Consider the following 16,257-nt stretch of genomic DNA (forward strand, 5'->3'; position numbering starts at 1 on the left):
GAAACTTCCTAGTATGTTTTATTTCGATTTCATTTCTCGAGTCTTTCTGACCATAAAAGGAAAATGTCATAGAAATTGCGCAATGGAGAGAGATCAAGGAGAAAAGCCATTCCTAGTGCTAACACCCAGAGAGAACTATTAGTAACGTTTTAATGTATTGCCACCTAGTCTTTTTTTATGTCTATTCATAAACACATGTGGGTGGGTATTTAATTCTTATTTATTTTCTTTTCTTTTACAAACTTAAGTTTACACATTGCGAACATTTCGCCATCATCAAACACTTGTGCACGGTCTCTGGTTACTCCCTGGTCCTCAGCTCACTTCATCTCCTGCACTGACAGGAATTTCAGAGGTGCCTGTGACCGAGGCTGTCCCGCGGAAGGCAGCGCTTCGGGGCGCCCTCGTGGTGGGGGTGCGTCCGGGGCGCGTGTTCATGACGCAGCACGGCTCTGTGCCGGGACATGGGGTGGATCCCCTGCACGTCCTCGGAACGCCCGCGTGGTTGAAACCTTCTCCGGGGCAGCCCACAGACTCTCTGTGTCGCGGGGAGGACACAGGGCTCTCACAGGCCTTCTCTTTCCAGAGTTTGGAAGTGACATGGCAGTGCCACCTGCAAAAATGGCGTCGGTCCTGAACTCCCCGCTGTGGAAGCCCGTCTTCAGGCATCAGCTGAGTCCAGAGCTGGGATCCGCGGCGAGCTGGCCCACTCCCCCATGCCAGGATAGTAAGGAGGTATCTGCGCTTGCGGCATCTTTCTCCTTGGAATGGAGTCTGTGGGCTGATGGCTTCCGCTTCCGTCATGAGCCCCTGGGTTTGCGTCCTCACCCCACTCAGCGGTTAGCGCCCGGACGGCAGGGGCCGTCCCTCATTCAGGTGGTGTCCACACCGAGCGCCCTGGGGGTCGGCGAGTCCTGTCGTGGGTACTCAGGAAATCTCCTGACCGAGCTGCTCACCAAGCCAGCTGAGTGTGTTTCTAGCAGCTGCTGAGTCAGACGTCAGAGTAAACGGTTTGTGCCGTACTTTGTGTTCTCTGTGGGACAGCGGCGCGTTACCTGACTTACAAGGTCTCAGGAGCTGGACAAGTTTGCCTGTTGTCTCTTTGCCGTCCCCCTTGTGTCCTTCTCTGCTCTGCTGCTCTTCCTCCCTCCCTCACCCACGTCACTCAGTGGGTAGCTGAGAATCCTGGGCTCTTCCTCAGCCTCCCCTTTGACCTCTGTGAAATTTGCCTCCCTCGGGCCCTCTCTTCCTTTGGCTCCGTGATAGCCCACGGTCTTGTCTTTACCTCCAGCTGCGGCCCTGCTTCCTCTATGGGCCTCCTCTGTTCTTCCTTCCCTGGAGAGGAGGCTTTATTCGGGTTTCTCCCCTTCCCTGCTGCCCACGACGCTGTCCTGTCTCGTCTTTTCTGCTGTCACGTCTATGTAGACCCTCCCTGGGGCTTCTCCAGGCTCCATTCCTGTGTCCCTGACCCCCCGTTAGGTGGTTCCGTGTCAGTGTCCCGACTCCTCTTCACTAAGGGGTGGAAAGCTAGGACATGGCCCTCCCCCAGCTGCTCACTGCTGTCACTGTCATTCTTGTTTTCCTCGGCGCTGAGCCACGGCTCCCCGTCTTGTTCTCACGTCTCCCGCCCAGTCTGCCGCCAGCCCTGTGGATACTCCCAGGGGAAGTTCAGCTCCTCCCACCCGCCTTGTCTGCATCTTTCTCCAGGCCTTCATCCTGCACTTGCACTGGGACATCGGGACCTAACAGGGTTTTTTAACCGCTGAATTATCTTGTTATTCCAATGCCAAGCGCCATGAATGGCTCCCGGGGCCCACAGGGTGGAGTCTGAGCTCCTCAGTGTGACAGTCGAGGCTCTGTCCCGTCTCCTTTCACCTTACCTCTGCCTCCAGACCCCACCACTCCCCAGCTGAGACTTCACTTCTGCTAATGGTTTTGTTCCTCAGCGGCCAGAGCTGCTCAGTCTTGAGGGTCCGGTCTGAAGCGCACACCCTCCAGGAGGCTTCTCTTCATCACCGCAGCCTGCCAGGGGCTCTCCTGTGGGCTCTCAGCACTGGGCGCCCCTTCCTGGCATTTGACACTTGATCACCTTTCCCTCTGAGGCGGGGCTGGTGCTCGTGTGCTTAGACGCGCCTCTGTCTGGTCTCCACAGGAGAGTGAAGCTCCCCGGTCTGTCCTTCTGCTCTGTTCTAGTCGGCGTCGGGCGCGCTTGGTCGTCTGGATGACTGCGGTCAACATGATGTGTTCTTGTTGTTTTGTTCCAGGTCAAGGACATCCCCGACGATCCCTGCCACCACTTTCTCCTTGAGTTTGCACAGTCAGACCCTGCCCAGACCTTCTGTGGGCCATTTTCAGAACTTTTCAAAGGATTCATACAGGCATGTAGAAAGCAGGCCCCAAAGACAGATATAGTTGCTGGTTCCACTATTGACCGAGCTGTGAACGCCGCCTTCGCTGCTCTGGTGTGTCGTACGCCAGGCTTGTATGAGAAGCTGCAGACACATGGTAACTCACGCTACAGGGGTACTTCTGGTCTGAAGGCCGGTTGCTAAGTGCTAAGAAAGCCTATCTTACGGGAGCATCTCTCAGCAGTTGGAAATAGAAACATACGTCTACAGCTGTAGACCTCGTCCAGTGCCGCTCTGCCAGACAGAAGACGCGTGACCAGTTTATAGTTAGTGGGTTGTCATGTGTGGCGAGTAGCCTTGAGTTTCCTAATCAGCAGGCCACTTCTTTCTCCACAATCCTTGTTTGACGGAAGGAGACCCTAACTTGAGTCATAGTCCTGGGCAGGAACTAGCAGTTGTGCCACGTCAGGTTAATCAGACCAGCTTGCTGCACCTTTGAACCCTTATCTGTGAACTCAGGAGCTGGTAGCTCTGACATTCTAAGAAATCCGGTTAAAGCCCGAGTTGTCTCGGTAACTCAGTGTGCTGATAACCAAGGAGGGACACGTATTCACACTTATCTTTAGACTTAAAGCTTCTGTAGCTTTTGTAGGCTTCCTGGTCGGTAGCCCGCTCCTCACTGTTTCTGTCCCTCATGTCCCCTCGCGATGCCGTCTGCCTCCCGTGTGTGTAGCTGGCAGCCAGCAGGAGGGAGGGCCTCTCTCTCCTTGTAATTTCTCAAGGGGAAAACCTTTGAGACCCCACGTAAAGAGCAGATCAGGCTTTCCCCAGCACTGTGGCAGGGTGTGCGTGGCTTCCTGGTGCAGGGGAGGTGAGCAGGTCGCGGACGGCTGCTGCCGTTTGTCAGTGTTCTGAGGACGGTCGCTGCTGCCCCTGCTGCCCGAGTCTAGATCTCACAGTGCAGAGCTTAGTTCCTGATTTCTCAAACGTCTCCGTTAATCCTCGCTCCCTCAGTTCTCACGATTTCCTTGAAGAAGCTGCTCAAATAATAATCCCTCCACTGAGGCGTGAGTGGTTTATGAGAACGAGTGCCCCGTGGAGACTGTATCTCTGCTGGGGGGACTGCGTGACCTGCCAGGTTAAAGAAGAAACCCAGTGTATGTTTTCATAATCCAATTATAGTAAGAGAGTAGGACGGCTTTTTACCTGTGGGAACTCTCAGTAGATGAAAGCCTTGTGGGTTAAAAGCTGGGAAACAAAGTTCCTGGCTGGTGGCAGGCTCCCCAGCTGCTTTTCAGATCATGTTCAGATAGCACGTCCCTGATTTCAGGAAAGACACACAGTCTGATGTGGGAACGAGAAACACTTCCCTCGGTGCAGGTTGTTTCCAGGATAAGCTACCCCTGGGGCTTTGGAGCTACAGCGGGTCGCCGTTCTTCCGGGGCTGCTCGTGGGTCCTGCCCGGCAGAGCTCTGTGAAGGGTGGGCTTTGTCTAAAAATCGCTCACTTTTTGCATCAGAGATACATGGGAGGAGTTTTTCAACTAGCCTGTAAGCTGCTTGAGGGCAGGAGCCAGGTCTGTTTTCTCAGCATTGTGTTCCCGGTGCCTGGGATGGCGCCCAGCGCATCCCACGTGTGCCACCCGGACCCTCGCGCTGCACGTCGGTCCCGCAGAGAGCTGCGCGCTGTTGTGGGCTGTGGACGAGCCAAGCAAGGAGCAGGCCTCGTAGGCCTCTCTTTTAAACCAACAACTTCTTTGTTATTTTTCTAATTATAAAAATATTACCCGTTTGTGTGGAAACTTATAAAGTCCAGGAAAGCTTAAAATAATTATCAGTTATAATCTCACCACTTCAAGAACATGTCTGTTAACGTTTTTCTGTGAATCTACCTGGCCTTTTTATGTAGGCATATTTATATGGAGTACGTGTCTGTGCATATATCACATATATATATACACACGTCATGTTTTAATACGTATAGTCTTTTTAAGTAGGTGATTTTGTGTTTACACTATTTCCAAACCAATCTTTTTTACTTAACCTAAACCGTGAATTTGCTTCATGTCAATACAACTTTTTACCTACTTTTTAATACTTTTTATTTTACTTTTAATATTTTTTATATTTTACTTTCATATGTTTACTTTAAATATTTTACTCAATTTAATAGTATGTCCATTTCAGATGTCGTTTGCTCAAAGAAAGTGAGTTTGTAGTAACGCAGAGAACCCGTCACTGGTATTTGGGCTTAACTGACCCCCTCCCCCATAAGCCTCGTGCCACCTCGAGGTGTGGGCATCAGGGGACAGGCTCTCCTCCGTGTTAGGGGATTTAGAAGCTACTGTGTGCTTGACGTTGCAGTACTGAACTGAGTTAACTGAGTATAATCTCATCGTCTCTCCTTTCCCCAGTAAAAAGTGGGGGCAGCACAGCCCTGAGCGAGGAGTTTGCACAGGTGTATTGCTTGGCAGATGGGATTCGAATATGGATGGTAAGATTTTCTTTGCATGTGATTTATATGTATTTTCAGTTTTCCCACCATGGTTTCACGCAGTTAAACGGTAAGCAGCTCTCTTCTCAAGAATATAACCGTAGTAGGAAGTTTGTTTTTGTTTTTCCTGAAGTTCAATGACGCGAAAAGCTCTAAAATAACTTAGAACCCTTGAAGTCCTAGTGTAGTGAATGCTGAGAACGGAGTAAACAGGGTGCGTCCGTGAAGCCCCAAACACCCTTCGGTAACCCCAGGGCCACTCTGCAGGCCCTCTTCGACTGGCGGCCACTGACGGCTTTAGGTGGGGGTGAGGCCGTCTCCAGGGAGAGGCCTGCCTGCGCGGTAGAGCATGGCTCTGCGGCGTCGCCTGTGGCAGCCGTGCAGGAGAGGGCGGATGGAGAGACTGACTGTTGTGTGACTGCGTGATGCGACATTACGGTGTGAGATGATCGTGTCATGTTGTCGTGCAGTGAGCGAAGGATGTCAGCCCGTGTGTCAGCTGACACGTGGCGACAAGCAGAAACACATCCTAGAGGAACCCACAGATAACGTCGTGTCTCGTAAACACTCCCACAACACAAGTCTGTGTCCTCGTAGGCATGTAAATTTATCGTGAAACTCTTCCAAGTCATTGTATGGTGACCCTCAAACTCAGGAGAATTGTGTTTCTTTTTCTTTTTCTTTTTCTTTTTTTAAAGATTTTATTTTTATTTATTTGAAGAGATAGAGACAGCCAGCGAGAGAGGGAACACAAGCAGGGGGAGTGGGAGAGGAAGAAGCAGGCTCCCAGCTGAGGGGCCTGATGTGGGGCTCGATCCCATAACGCCGGGATCACGCCCTGAGCCAAAGGCAGACGCTTAACGACTGCGCCACCCAGGTGCCCCTTGTGTTTATTTTTCTTAAGCGTGGAGCTGGATCCCTGTGTATTATTATTATGGTCCCTGGACTCACAACCGTCTGAAGTACTGTGTAGTAACTGGGGGGAACTGCTGAGTCCTGGAGAGGACGGGCAATGAGATGGAGAGCAGGAGACCAGCTGTGGGTCTGGGACGAGCATGGCAGCTGCGCCTGAGTGGAGGACGTTCAGATTCCGTGGCTGGTGGGCGTGGTGCGCAGCAGTGTGGTGTCCAGGACCCTTCCCACGTTCCCGGCGTGGGGACTTGCTGGGCAGTGGAAGCATTCCCAGACTGGAGACGGTGGCCTTGGAGCTGGCAGTGGGGGGTTTGCATTCGTTCTGGGACATGCTGAGTCTGAGGACACACAGGTGATCTGAGACGCCTACCGGATGAGCCAGTGAACCTGAGAGAATGTAGCAGACGTGTCGGAACAGAGACACGGGTAGCTTTGAGTCATTGGTGATGAGATATTTTAACGTGCGAGGACGTCTACCCAGGAACCAGAGAGGCTTGACCGCGATCTGCAAGGATTGGAACGTGGGTGGTGCCCAGTACATACTGGATAGGTAGATGGAGACCAGAATGAACAGTCTCTTGAGAGAAACTGAAAGGTATTGTCATCAGGATGGTGTGAGGAGGGTCGGAACGGTGTGTGGAGAGAAACTAAGGCAGTAGTAGCGTCAGGACCACAGACGCTCAAAGTGAGGGTTCGGCAGTTGACGAGGCACCACGTGAGCCGTGCTTCTGGTGTAGTGTCGGACCGACGCCGGCCTTCTCTCCCAGCGAGGCCTTCTGCCTGGGCTGTCAGCGCCGTGGCCTGCACTGCGACCATCACCTGTGCTGGTACTGGGAGCACCGTTCTCTGCCTGGCAGGCTCAGCATCGCTTGCAGGCGTCCCTCACACAGGGTAGAATAGAGATCGAGTTTCGGTCCAACTCATGTAGCAAACTGGGTGTGTAACCCCAGCAAGACCCGTCACTTCTCTACACCTCCGCTTCTTTGTACTAGGTTGGCTTTGGATAAGGGCCCCTCCAGCTCCAGTGTTCTACATTTTGTTTAAAGATTTTATTTGATAGAGAAAGAGAGAGAGAGCGCACACAAGTGCGGGGGCAGGGGAGGAGCAGACTCTGTGCTGAGCAGGGAGCTCGATGTGGGGCTCGATCTCAGGACCCTGGGATCATGACCTGAGCCGAAATCAAGAGTTGGACGCTTAACCAGCTGAGCCACCCAGGTGCTGCACGATTTTTTAAGTAATGGGATCAGGGGTACAACTCCCTCCCAAACAACATGTAGTTCAAAGGAAGGCGGTGTTTTAGAAATACGGTTAGACAGCGTCAAAGCCTGGATTACTTCTAGGGCAAACAAAACAGCTGAGCCCTGTGTCCTCAAGAGCTGGACCGTAGTTGTACCGTTCTCCGTGACGTTGTGCTGTGTGTTGGACGTAGCTAGCCGTGGCCGCGCTTACAGCCCTGCCTGGACACTAATAGTGTGGCTCAAACTCTCCCCCCAGTTGGAGATGAAGCAGAAGTCCCTGATGAACCTGGGGAATGAGAAAGAAGAAAAGCACGGGTCCGAAGCAGCAGAGGTGAACCCGGAGAGCCTGGGTGAGTGTGCTGAGTCCTCTGTTACACTTCCTAGGAAGCTTATGACCCGTCGTTGAGATGATTGTGTTTGAGAGAAAGTGAGCAAGAGAGAGAGAGCGCACAACCGGGGGGTGGGGTGCAGAGGCAGAGGGAGGAGCAGACTCCCCGCTGAGCAGGGAGCCCGATGCAGGACTCCATCCTAGGACCCCGGGATCATGACCTGAGCTGAAGGCAGACGCTTCAGCTACTGAGCCTCCCAGGCGCCCCTCTTGATAGGTTTTTAAAGTGTGCTGTCAGTGAATGTTCAGTGAGATGAGGGAATTACTGTTAGTGTCTTCGTGATATCACGGTTGTGTTAAAAACTCTTACTGTTTTAGAGAAATGTGCTGAAACTTTTAGATGAAATAGTGTGATGCCTGCGATCGGCATGGATGTAGTCCGAGGAGGGGGTGGCTGGTGAAATGAGACTGGCCTTGGGCAGGGCCGGGGTGCGTGATGGGGTCCTTGCAGTGTTTTCTCTCTGTATGTTTGAAATGTCCACAGTAGGGCGCCTGGGTGCTCAGTCAGTTTGAGCGTCTGACTCTTGATTTTGGCTCAGGTCATGAACTCAGGGCCCTGGGATCCAGCCCTGTGTGGGGGCTCTGCGCTTAGTGGGGCATCTGCTTCAGATTCTCTCCCCCCCCCCAGCAAATAAATAAATAAATAAATAAATAAATAAATAGAATCTTAAAAGAAAACGTCCACAAGAAAACTTCTTTTTAAATGTACTGACAGGGGCGCCTGGGTGGCACAGCGGTTAAGCGTCTGCCTTCGGCTCAGGGTGTGATCCTGGCGATCTGGGACCTAGCCCCACATCAGGCTCTTCTGCTATGAGCCTGCTTCTTCCTCTCCCACTCCCCCTGCTTGTGTTCCCTCTCTCGCTGGCTGTCTGTATCTCTGTCGAATAAATAAATAAAATCTTTAAAAAAAAAAAAAATAAATAAATGTACTGACAGCACTGGGAAGATCTTGATTTGTGTAATGACGTAAGAGTTTATTTTCTTCAGAAGATGTGTAGGTCACGTTATTTTTTTTTTATTTTTAAAGATTTTTTATTTATTAGAGGGACTGAGAGAGAGCACAAGAGCACGGTGAGGGGCAGAGGGAGAGATGTGTCGCTTTATTAATGGAGGTATTTCTTGTCCTAAATTGTGGAGTTTAAAGGATTATCTTCTCTGCAAAAGTAAATAAGTTGAATTTTGATTTTTTTTCATTACCTTCCTTGCTTTCTGCATTTAGCAAAAGAGTGTATTCAGAAGAGTCTCCTGTTACTAAGATTTTCGCCCGTGGGAGTGAGTTCAAAAGAAAGCCGTGACAGGTTGGCGGGTGCCGATGACACGGATCACCTGCAGCCACAGGACAAGCGCCCGCGGACGAGCTCTGTGCTGGAGGAGCACTTCCAGGCCTCTGTGTTGCCCGGGGAAGTGGGCGCCCCTGCCGCGGGCGACGGCAGTCCCGGCTCGGACGCGCAGCTGAAGCTGCCGCCCGGCAGCGGCCCCCCTGCCGCCGAGCTGTCCTCTGCCACCGCCGAGGAGCCCTCGTCCCCTTCTGCCCCCGCCCGGCGGCCTCCCTTCACCCGAGGACGACTCCGGCTGCTGTCCTTCCGGTCCGTGGAGGAGGCCAGGCCAGCGCCCACCGTGAAAGAGAAGTACCCCGTGCTGAAGGACGTCCTGGACTTCATCAAGGACCAGTCCCTCTCCCACGAGAGGTGAGCTGCAGTGCCGTCCCCGTACCCGGGCGAGTCGGGCTCAGCGCCCGCGTCGAAGTGAGCAGGGAGTGCTGGAAGGGGAGATCGGGATTTGTGTTAGGACGTTCAAGACAAAATTGGGCGATTCATTGTTCCTTTCAAAGAGGTGTTTCCTCATGGAAGATTTGTACATTACACGGTATGTAAATTACGTCTCAGTAATGTACGCTAGGGTTAAAAAAAAAGGAACGTTTGTTTTGGAAGCTGTCATTTATAAATGTGTCTTATTTTAATCCTGGGAGAAACGTAGGATTTGAGATTTTCTGACAAAATTATCTGTCAGCAGGCCTGCATCTCTGGAAGTATTGCAAGTTTAAATAATTTCCTGCCCTAAGAATTAAAGCTTTGTCTCCGTGGGGCAGTAAAAACCTCAGGGTTCCTTTTTAACAACTGAATTTGCGAGTTTGGGGTGTCGGGCTCCTGTCTCGGCAGAGCAGGGATGGGGCACCGTGGCCCCAGCGCGAGAGCTCCTGCTGTCCCTGACTTGCCGTCTGTCTTCAGTGTTGTGAAGGTTCTTGCCTTGAGGAAAGCCCAGGCCCAGAGCATCCTCGAGGTCCTGAGGGTCATTCAGTACTGCACGGAGTCCCTCGGACAGCCCCACTGCTTCCATCCGCCGTGTATACTCTTCCTGCTGGAACTTCTGACCTGCCAGAAAGACTTCACCAAGTAAGTACAGCGTCTGCGAGGAGCACAGGCACGGGGACTTTCAGAGAACCCGAGTCGTCTTTAGTTAGGAACTGTCGTTTCTATGTAGGATGCAAATTTATGTTTGTGGTCAGTTCTCTCATCGCAAGGAGAAATGGGTTCGATCTTTATAGTGAGTAAATACTGGAAATCTGTTTATTCCTCCTGATGAGTTTATCAGCTCTGCTTTCCCAGACGGTGAAGACTGTCCCACACCCATCAGTTGGCTTCGGGAAGCTGTGAGCTCCATTCGATTTTCACTTACAGTAAGGACATTAGTCTGAGCACCTCACAAGGTGGTTCTGATGACCACTCAGGAACTATTTCCTGAGCGCCGACTGTGCCAGGCACTGTTGTAGATGATGGGTGTGCGTTCTAATGGGGCTCGTATTCTTTCTATTTAAGATTTTATTTATTTGCGATAGATGGAGAGAGTGAGACAGAGTGAGCGAGCACAAGCAGGGGAGGAGGGGCAGAGGGAGAAGCAGGCTCCCCACAGAGCAGGGAGCCCGATACGGGACTCAATCCCAGGACCCTGAGCCTAAGGCAGACACTTCACCCCCTGAGCCCCCCAGGCGCCCCTCCTGGAGCTTGTATTCTACTGGGGAGAGACAGATGATAAAGAAATCCCTCCATCCCTCCATCTGTGTAATGTACCCATCCCAGGCACGTGGTGACTTCATACAGAGTGATGTTCGGGTGGTCAGGGAGCGGGCTGAGATGGATGAGCAGAGGGGAGAGCACTGCAGGCGGAAAGAACAGCGCAGAGGCCCTGGGGTGAGGGCTCGGCCCCAGGAAGAGCACAAAAACCGGCGTGCCTGAGTGAGGGGGGTGGTAGGAGACCAGCTCAGGAAATGAGTCGGGGCTCAGACGATGCCAGTCTTTGTAGGACAGGCTCTAAGGTGTTTGCGTTTTGTACTGAGTGGTGGGTGGGAGACCCCTGGGGAATCCCAGGCCCAGGGGGAACCCACTGTTTTACGTTTATGAAAGTTGCTTCTGGCCACTCTGTGGGGAAACGTGGACGGAAGCAAAGTAGTTGGGAGACGGTGCAGTTGTCCAGACGGGAGGTGGCCAGCTCTGGACCCCGGAATGGTCTTGGAAGCAGAGAGAAAGGCGGGCACTCCGGATCTGCTTTGGAGGTAGAGTGGCCAGGACGCAGCAGTGGGTCGGGTGTAGAGGATGGACAGAGGGACCGTGAGGAAGGAGCCGCTGGGTCGTGATAGATTTTACTGAGGGGAAGAGCATGGAAGACACAGATTGGGGCCAGAATCAGACGTTGCTTTGGCGTATTAAGTTTGACCTGCCATTTTCATATCCAAGTAAAGGTATCCAGGGAGTAAAGCTAAGGGTCTGAGGTTCTAGAAAGGAGCCAGGGCTAGGGCTAGAGTTTGGATGCGCTCAGCTCGGAGATGGTCTTTACAGCCGTGAGACTGGATGATCAAGAAAGAGCTCAGAGATGGACAAGAACGGGCTCGGGACTTCAGAGCCCAGGCAAGGAAGGGGGAACAGCTAAGCAGATAAAGAAGGAGTGGCCATCAGAACGAGATCCAGGGGATGACGGGGTCATGGAAGCCAACAGAAGAACGCGTCAGTTGTGTCAAATGCTGATGTGCGAGGTGGTGCCGCAGAAGGACACACTGGGTTTGTCTGCAGTCCTATGGGAGCCACGGGGCCAAAAGCCCAGCGGGACTGGGTTGAGAGGAAAATGGGGTGTGGGGTCAAAGGGAGGGAGAGACCACAGACAATCATTTCAAGAACCTTGGCCGTAAAGGGGTGCAGAGGAAAAGGCAGAATGGCAGGGGACATGGGCTCAGCTGAGGGTTTTTAAGATAAGGTGTGAGCACATATCATACGCTGGTGAGAAACATCAGTCCTGACACACACTTGATGCAGGAAGAGAGGGCCCATCGCCCGGCAGGCGCGGACGCTCAGGGGTCGGTTTGGACAGAGCTGGGACACCGTCTGTGGGGCAGCAGCGGCACGGCGCCGATGGAGCTGCAGGCCGGTTGGTTGGTTTGGTGGTGCAGGGACGGGGGAGCCTGTGTGGTCTTTCCGTTTTTTAAAATTAAAATCACGTAGTCCTCAGCTAAAAATGAAGGGCTGGGAGAAGTCGTGGCAGTTCAAGGAGAGGCAGGAAGGGTTGAAATAGTGACGCAAGGTGAGGAAGCCGCTGCCTGCCTGACTGTTCCGAGAGCTTCTTTGAGAATCGCGCTCAGGGATTTAATGTGGCGCTCCTCAGCCTCCAGCAGCACGGCGCCGTCTGGTGCGGGCACGCGACCTCTGCGGCCCGTGTGTGGAGGGAGAAGGCAGCGGGGACTTGGCAGTTGCTCGGGTGAGGTGACGGTGAGGGGCCATGGGATCTCAGCTGGGCCTGCAGCAGAGGGGAGCGAGGCAGGGCTGGCAGCAAACATGAGGCAGCGTCATGGCTTGGGGCTCCTTGGGATGGAAGACGCTGTTGTGGGGTGGGAGGCAGAGCAGGACGCCTCAAGTCAGGATTTCAGAAGTCCTGCTGTCACTGCGGTGACAAGGTCCAAGACGTGCCCGTCAGACTGGAGGTGTCGCTGGCAGAGACGCTGGGGCGTCGTTCTCGTGGATCTTGAGTCTCTCGGGGGACAGCGGTTGAGGTGGAAGAGGCAGCGAGCTTGATGCTGAGGTCGCCGGTGAGGGAAGGAGAGGGTGGGCAGGGCCGAGGGGCCTGGCTGAGGTGTCCAGCGAAGGTCCGGGGGCCGTTAGGTTAACACAGACAGAAATCGTTGTCTTCCCGCACTCTCGGCCCGGCAGGCGGGCTCCATGCGGCTGTGCCATCGCTCCCTGCAGTCATGGGCTGGCACTGACTCCAGCCTCCGTGCCACTTTGCTCAGCTGCTGGGCTCTGTGTCACGGAAGGAATCACGACGGTGAAGTCAGTGCGGTTTTGGCAATTAAGTGATGAGTGCTTTCCTCTGTGTCTAGCTACTTCTCGCACCTGGAGGGCTGTGGCGCACACCTGCACAGAGAGATTCGAGACACTTACTACCAGCTCGTTCTGTTTCTGGTCAAAGCAGTTAAAGGATTTAGCAGCATAAACGACAGGTACTGTATCGCTTCATTTCTAGAGAACACATGATTTCTGTTTCTGCTCACTTTACAAGAAATACACGTTTGGTGCTGAAAATGTGCAGAAACACGGAGTAAAAAAGAAAATGATGATCCCTGACGTTACCATGCGGAGCTCATTGCGTGAACCTCCTCGGATACTCTGTCCCAGCCTTTTTTCTGTGTGCTGTGTTGTTTTTCAAGGGGATGGTTCTTGGTTTATGTAAGAATGTATGACCTGTTCTTTTCAGTTTTTTGTGTATTGTGTGCAGTTTTGAGACTCGGGTGTGAAGCGGTTCCCCAGTCTCGTCTCTCATAGTTGGTTTAGACAGAATCCTTAAATCTGACGGGCTTCCTCTCCGTCTGCGCTGAAGGAATGACCTATGCTAACTTGGGGCCGGCTCCATATTAGACGTGATTTATACGGTCCGTCCTTGACCATAAAACGCCCCGAGGCAGCTGTGGCGGAAACCTTGCATCGTGCTTCTGGGACTCTTGCCCAGCTGTCCTTGGAGGAGGGCTTGTGTGGAGTGTAGGGAGTCTGCTCTCTCCTGCAGACACACCAGGGTCTGACTTGGGTTCTGTGTCGTCCCCGCTGGAGACGGCAGCCCAGGTAACACGCACCTTCCTGGGCTCCTTAGGTCCTTGCTGCCCGCCCTGTCCTGTGTGCAGACAGCCCTGCTCCATCTTCTGGATATGGGCTGGGAACCCAGCGATCTCGCCTTCTTTGTGGACATTCAGTTACCACATCTTCTCATGAAGATGTCACAGGAAAATATAAGTGTCCATGACAGTGTGATCAGGTAAGAACCCAGTCCCACAGCCCGCAGTGCCAGGAGCGGGGTTTCAGGGCCCGGATGCTGGCCTTAGACTCCCGTAGCGCATCCTGGCTCTGCCACGGCCCAGCCGGGTGACCTTGGGCCACTCATTTGTGCCCACTGTGCCTCCGTTTCCTCCTCCTTGCGCCTGGAGGATAGTAACGGCACCTCCCTCACAGGGTCGTTGTGAAGGGGAAACGAGTTTGTTTCTCAGGGTTGACAGCAGTGCGTGGAAGTGTGTGGAAGGTGGTGGCGGTGGGACCTCACGTGAGGACGAGGATCCTTCACATTTTTGGAGACCCTACTCCAGCTGTCGAATTGGAGAACCCTTTTCTTTATTTTTTGGTTATGTGTTTAGAGGGTTGTAACGTCTTGCACATTATAAGGACTTAAGATATGAGAAAAAATAGTGTAATGAGTGTCTCTCCACCCTGCTCGAGTCCGCTTAGCTCTCCGCCACTCGTGTGCGTGGAGAAGGAAGGCACGGGCAGAAGAGCAGCAGAAATTAGGGAGTCAGTGTTAGCACAGGTTTCACTTTCTCAGACATTCTGGGCATTCTGGAAGAGGAGCTGGAGCTGCGGTGTCAGGGCCTTAGAGCAGCGGGTGGGAGAGCCAGTCCCCGGGGCCTCCTGCCTCCCTCGAGTGCTGATTCCGCCAAAGTCCCTGTGGCTGCCGCGCCCGGCATAGGAGGTTCAGCACACGGTTGTCGGGGAGCTACACCCTGCAGGTACAACCTTTCAGGCTCTGTTCCGGAAAGGGCATCTCCCTCCTGCTGGTTTGTCCTGTCAACAATCTAGCAAACCCTGGGGCTTTGGAAACCAAATGCACATCTTCCCCTCAGAAGTTTGAAAACCGCTCCGTCTGTTAGCCCTGTAGGACACAGAGTCTGTGACCCAGCTCTTCCTAGATTATCCGGAGAGGTATCCTTTTTCTCTCTTTGTGTCCTTTCAGCCAGTGGAGTGAAGAAGACGAGCTTGCCGATGCCAAGCAGAATTCAGAATGGATGGACGAGTGTCAGGACGGCATGTTTGAGGCCTGGTATGAGAAAATAGGCCAGGAAGATGCAGAGAAGCAGAGGAAAGTAAGACCTGTCAGCTGGAGTGATGGGAAGTGACTGGCTGGGGGTGTGGGCAGGAGAGTCTGCCTGGGGCAGCGCCATGGGCTGTCTCCCGGAGGGCCCCCAGTGGCAGGCAGTGCACACCCTGGGAAGGCGGCTGTCACCGACTCTGCCCTGCAGCCTCGGGGTGGGGGTGGGGGGCCAACCCCCGGATTGACCACGCTCAGAGCACGTGGCTCCCTCCTGTAGAACTGTACACAGGGCGTGGGCTCGTGAGGCTGAAGCATGACGTGAGGTGCCAGGGTATTAACTTACAGTGAGAGAGAGAATTGCCGAAGGCTCTGGGCTCTGGTGTCCCTGGGCAGCGTGCTCTCTTCCTATAGGTGAATAACATGGAGCCACGTGTCCATCACAGGCTGCCCGCTGAGCGTGGGAGCGGCCCCGTGCACACACAGCCCGAGTCACGTGGTTCAGACACACTGGGGCACCAGGCTCAGATAGCCCTCTGAGTCCGTCTGCGTATGACGTGTTGCTCCGTCACCACCAAACTGTGCCAGGCATCCCTTGCCTCGGATTCATTCGTTTTGTTAGTGTCGCGTGCCTACTGTGTGCCAGTGACTGCCCACTCAGCACCTCTGGTGCTTGGCTGGAGCACACGGAGGCGGCCTCTGCGATCTCTCTCTCTCGTATGTTAGCGTCTACCCGGGGGTGAGGTGGCCTATCTGCTTTGATCTCCTGCGGTACGGCGACTTAGTGATTCATTTCCCGTCTCTCCGGCTGTAAAGAGAAACGGTACCAAGGCCTGTAGCTGCTTTCCAGTGAAACAGCGTGTTCAGGGTGCGGCGCCCTTGCTGTCCCCCCAGAAGGTTTTCCGTTTAAGTGCCAGCAAAAACAGCGTTTCTTAGTGTCCTTGCGTCTCTGAACACTGCCCTGTCCGACCGAGTGTGCAAGCTAGCAATCTGGATGTTGTTGACCTCTCCTTTCTGCGACCCCGAGTCCACTCTGTCCCCAAGGTGCCACCCCTCTGCTTCCTTAGCGCCTCTCAGGCCTGCCCACCTTTCACAGCTGTCTCGCCCACAGCGCCGTGCAGCCCTTACCCCATCGTGGGGCTGCCTTGACAGCCTCTCTCATGGCCGGTCTCCCTGACTGTGGCCTGGCCTCCTTCAGTCCATCCTCCATCAGTAGCCGGGGGAACTTTTTAGAACGCTCAGAATGGTCTCAGTGCTCCACCCTTCTCCTGCTCTTACGTCACCTCATTCTACACCCGGGCACTGAATTACCACTGGTCTCAGAAACCGCTGTCCTGCCGTCTCGTGGCTTCCCGTAGACCTCACCATGGATTTTGTTTGCTCGCCCACCGCCTTTACCCCCACCCAGCTGACACCTGTCTGCCACTCAGGTCTCAACTGAGGAGTCACCTCCATGACCTTCCCGACAGCCGCTAACGCGCTGGCAGGGTTTTCTCGGCCCCCTGGCTTTGTCCGTCAGAGCTGCTGTCACGCTGCGCGGTCACTCGAG

At 53.7% G+C, this 16,257-nt stretch overlaps 1 protein-coding gene across 6 annotated transcripts in view; it reads left to right on the plus strand.

Moving 5' to 3' along the window:
• Nucleotides 1-16,257, plus strand: part of ZZEF1 (zinc finger ZZ-type and EF-hand domain containing 1) — a 99,995-nt gene that overhangs the window by 46,595 nt on the left and 37,143 nt on the right. For 3 of the 6 annotated variants that reach the window (XM_057311389.1, XM_057311387.1, XM_057311388.1), the window contains exons 25-33: nt 572-735; nt 2,265-2,505; nt 4,762-4,841; nt 7,248-7,341; nt 8,599-9,067; nt 9,608-9,772; nt 12,742-12,861; nt 13,506-13,667; nt 14,634-14,763. In XM_057311389.1, coding sequence (XP_057167372.1) covers nt 572-735; nt 2,265-2,505; nt 4,762-4,841; nt 7,248-7,341; nt 8,599-9,067; nt 9,608-9,772; nt 12,742-12,861; nt 13,506-13,667; nt 14,634-14,763 — 1,625 coding nt within the window. The remainder of the gene's footprint in view (nt 1-571; nt 736-2,264; nt 2,506-4,761; nt 4,842-7,247; nt 7,342-8,598; nt 9,068-9,607; nt 9,773-12,741; nt 12,862-13,505; nt 13,668-14,633; nt 14,764-16,257) is intronic. The other 3 variants (XM_057311390.1, XM_048226654.2, XM_048226653.2) reach the window with 1 other exon arrangement.

The sequence above is a fragment of the Ursus arctos genome, unplaced genomic scaffold (assembly GCF_023065955.2).
Source record: "Ursus arctos isolate Adak ecotype North America unplaced genomic scaffold, UrsArc2.0 scaffold_14, whole genome shotgun sequence".
In the NCBI taxonomy this organism is placed as follows: domain Eukaryota; kingdom Metazoa; phylum Chordata; class Mammalia; order Carnivora; family Ursidae; genus Ursus; species Ursus arctos.